This window comes from Lycium ferocissimum, chromosome 11, assembly GCF_029784015.1.
Source record: "Lycium ferocissimum isolate CSIRO_LF1 chromosome 11, AGI_CSIRO_Lferr_CH_V1, whole genome shotgun sequence".
NCBI classification, from domain to species: domain Eukaryota; kingdom Viridiplantae; phylum Streptophyta; class Magnoliopsida; order Solanales; family Solanaceae; genus Lycium; species Lycium ferocissimum.
Genome location: NC_081352.1, coordinates 36,077,062 through 36,081,256, shown reverse-complemented (window position 1 = coordinate 36,081,256; position 4,195 = coordinate 36,077,062). Strand labels below are relative to the sequence as shown.

At 35.9% G+C, this 4,195-nt stretch overlaps 1 protein-coding gene across 1 annotated transcript; it reads right to left on the bottom strand.

Annotated features, from left to right (window-relative positions):
- Positions 1-1,226: 1,226 nt before the first annotated feature.
- LOC132036009 (uncharacterized) lies at positions 1,227-3,462 on the bottom strand. The gene is made up of 2 exons (XM_059426228.1): positions 2,560-3,462; positions 1,227-2,119 (listed from the first exon to the last, which is right to left on the bottom strand). The coding sequence occupies exons 1-2, from the start codon at positions 3,041-3,043 to the stop codon at positions 1,725-1,727; spliced, it is 879 nt and encodes a 292-aa protein (XP_059282211.1). The 5' UTR covers positions 3,044-3,462; the 3' UTR covers positions 1,227-1,724.
- Positions 3,463-4,195: the final 733 nt, after the last annotated feature.

Genomic DNA, 4,195 nt, shown 5'->3' with positions numbered 1-4,195 from the left:
AAGTCATTAAAAGAAAGTAACGCTTAACCATCAAGGGTTATGATGGAGTGCCAGTATTTCTACATTCTTAACAAAAGTTTAGTTCGAGTTAAACAATACGCTTTTTATTAGGAAAGCCGACTTTCTTCACGCCGGGTGATCCACAGAAAAAAAAAAAAAGAGCAAAAAAGAAGAAAGTAGTGGTTAATTAATAATAGAGAGAATATCAGATTTTTAGTATTTTCAGCTTTAACTATCTTAGCAATATTGGTTTATTTGTCCAGATCTTACGCAAATTAAGCAAGAATTAGCTCAGTATGATGAACATAAAAGGAAGATAGTCATAATAAGGTCAAGATTTCAACTACAGAATTATTCAAATGCCGGTAGAGAGAGGACAAGTAGAATTTAATACACAGAACTAACTTGTTTTCACGCGATTTGCACCACACAGGTCCACCATAATTCAAAATTGTCATTCGTTACTTCTTTTTCTACTGTAATACCGATAATGACATCCCAACAACTCCAAGCCTTACTTATTACCCCAAAACAATTATCCAATAGATATTCAAATTAAAGTAAAGTTTAGATTTTAGCTTGACTTTTGATATTTTAAACCATTTTGTTAAACACCTTGCAAAGGACATGATCTGCCACTTACAATTCGAAAAGAGAAAAATGACTTCATGAAAATTCCATGTGTTATTTTTTACTGACCTCCTATAAGAAAAAAGTTAATGTAATTAAAATAACATTTGTAATACACTAACACATAATCACCCCAACTTTCATAGAAAATATACTCCTATTGTTCAAAGTAATTGTTCTACACTTCTATTCCTTCGGTTTTATCACAGCGGCCTTTCTCAAATGAAAGTATTTAATAATCCTCCGGTCGTATACTTATCATGTTTGTCAAATATAATTGTTCTAAAATACTTGTCGTTTTAAAAAATAAAAAAGAATAATATTTTTCTAATTTAATCCTTATCGTTAACAGAGGGAGCACATATTGGAGAGATTAATGTGTGAAATATCAAAGAGTAAATTAGTCGAATAATCCTTATTATTAATCCTATGTGCCCGATTGCTAGCAATAATCCACCTTCATTTGCATTTCGCCTCATGAAGCTTGTTATATTTTCAGACAAGATTATCCTACTACTACTGTAGAAAAATCTTCAATTGTATCATAAACTAGTAGAGATTAAACCAGGAAAAGAAAAAAGAAGCAGCACCAAAGCTAATTAACTCTAGTAGCACTATTAATTAGATTCATATATCAAAAACATAATGTACAAATTACAAGCTAAATAAGAACAAACTTAACATCCCTCATTAAAATGGGGAAAATAACACTCCCTATACATGCCATTCTCTGCATTTCCAAATCTGAACTAACCATACTATATTCTTATCTTCTACTGTAGTAGATATTATACTTATCATTTATTTCATCTGGTTCCACTTCGCTTCCCCAGATTGCCATAAAGGCCCCTCAAAGATTTACAAAAAGTACAAAACAGAACCCATAACTTATCACCATATTGACTTTCATATGCTACTATATTTCCTATATTACCCTTTTTTTTCACGGGAATATATTTCCAGCAACTTTCATTGCAGTCTGAGCCGAGAATCTTCCAAAAACAGTCTCTCTATTTCCACAAAGTACGAACCAGATTTACGTATACTTTATACTCTCCGGACCCGATTCGTTAATTAAACGAAGGTATGTTTGTTCAACAAAGATTGTTGAGTCTCCAATCCAGTCTAACTTCATTGGCCCCCACAAAATGCTGACTTGGCTTAGTAAACGACACCACGTGGCTATTAACCATAAAAGCAGTGACCCGCTCCGAAACCCGAATATCTTCCACCTTCAATTCTTGGAGTCTCTTCACATACTCAGGCACATGCACTAGATCCCACACTACCCCAACCCCACCTGGTTTCAACACCCTCACCACCTCACCCAACACCCTCATTCTCTCCGCTGCCGCTGCGGCCGTCTTCTGCCCGAACTCCTTACCCACTGTATGCACAAATGCCGCCGACGCCACCACGTCGAAGTAGTTATCGCTGAATGGAAGCCTTCTTGGGTCACCTGACCGGCACGTGACGTACTCCTGGACACCTTCAAGTGCAAATGACAAAATTAGCTCATGAAACATAATTCATTAAAATTAAGCTAATATGTAGCTCAAATTGAAGAAATCTTGTCAAATGATTTTCAAAAAAAAAAAAAAAAAAAAATTCCTCCTTGTTATTTATATCCATAGTAAGAAATAAAATAATTATTAGATACTACTCCTTTTGTTTAGATCTATGTGACACAGTTTAAATTTCGAGAGTCACTCACCTTAATTTTAATGTAAATTCGAGCAAGAAATTTTTAAAAATAAAATTTATATATTTAAAAGCTACAAAAATAGTATTATAAGTCATAATAATTGACAATTCAAAATATATAAAAATATTACGGTGAAAAAATGACTTGTTTTTTAGGCCGTTTATTAATTCAGCTCAGTTTGATCACTCCAAATTCAGCCTAACCCAATCATTTAACACCCTTACCTTCAAGCCCAGCAGTGCGGAGAGTGGATAGAGACCGTGTCGGTGTTGGATGTAACCCGACAACCCGACCCGACGACCCGGATTTCTTCAACTGTAGAGCAACAGCGTTGAGGAGGATACCGCGTCCACAGCCAAGGTCAAGTGCATGCTTAACGGAAGACCAATCACTAACGGCGTTGACCATACGTTGTGCCATTTCCCAATGAAGTGAAACGGAAGAGTAAAAAATGTTGCCGCCGGCGAAGAACAGGCACACGGCGGAGAGCGCCGTCACGGCGCCGGTAAAACCGGCGGCGAAACGGGCGGCGCTAGAACTAGGTAAGAAATGTTGGAAGAAATAACATATGTGTTCGAAATATATTAGGAAAAGGAGAGAAAGTATAGAGAAGAAAATAGCATGGATTAGTAGGAATATTGGTGTGTGCCAATCGTCGATTCCGTATATTGAATAGATCTGTCCCCAATCTCTACCAGTTTTCCCCATTCTTTGCTTCAATTCTTCTCTGTAATATTATTTCTAGATATGGAAACTGAAGAGAGATGGAAAAAAAAAACAGACAAACAACGTTGAAGAGAGTGAATAAGAGCAACGTACGAGTGATTTTTATGAGATCGGAGAGAGGGTGTTGTAATTGATGATCCCAAGATAAATGGGGTCAAGACAGTAAACAAGTTGAGGCAAAAAGCAGTGGGCAAAAAAGATAGTAGGAAGCGCGATGTCAGAAAAAGTATTTGCAAATTCTCAAAATTTTCTGTATGGATGTATTAATAATGGTGATGTAATGCCGCGTTTTTTTTTTTTGATTCGTCAGAGATTATGGAGAGTTGTTCTCTGATGATGATGATTATAATGGTAACAGAAAAGAGTGAACAAGTAACCAGTGTGTGGGGTTTGGTTCTAATTCATACTGCATTTATATATGCAGAAATATGAGATGAGAGCTGTTGGGTTTTGGATCGGGTCGGGTCGGGTCGGGTCGGGTATTGGTGGGGGCAGGAATATTTGAAATAATGACCCGATCAACTGACTAACTCCATAGTTTTCCCAAGAGTCGTACAAATGGAATGGAGGTGTTGGATCTTTGCTATCCAAATCAATTTCAATTAGCGTAAAGGCCTGCCGCCTCCTTTTTCTTTTTTATATTTCAAATTGTTTTGGTGTTTTTACTAGTTGAAAGATTAAACTGTTTTCTTTGACACGATGTTTAAAAGTAAATTTATCTTTGTTAGGGAATATTATTAGGTTGATTTCATTTATAAGAGGTGCTAGTTAGCTCATAAATCAATTAGTTAGTCCTAAACGGCTATGATTTTGAGTCGCAAAGGGTGTTCGTCTAAATTGTGAGGATTCCTGACGAACGGTGAATTTAGTTGTAATTCGTTCCCAACATGAGAATTTCGTATGACCAGTGAATCAAGCCATAGCTATATCAGATCGGCTTCCACAAAGAGAAACCTACAGTATAAATTTTCTAGACTAGTATTTACATTAAACTATTACAAACTTATTTTTGCTATAAAATAGTGATTTGTAGTATGCAGTAGTCTGTCAATTTTACTTTTGAAAAAAGGAATTTTAAAGTTCAATTTCACATTGATAAGTAGGTGAATGGGACCCATGTACATCAAATCATGT

Bases quoted from the DNA above. Each gene is read 5' to 3' on its own strand.
- LOC132036009 (XM_059426228.1), bottom strand. From the start codon at position 3,043: ATGGGGAAAACTGGTAGAGATTGGGGACAGATCTATTCAATATACGGA. The intron at 2,120-2,559 runs GTAAGGGTGTTA...TTGCACTTGAAG, and splicing joins CCGCACTGCTGGGCTTGAAG to GTGTCCAGGAGTACGTCACG.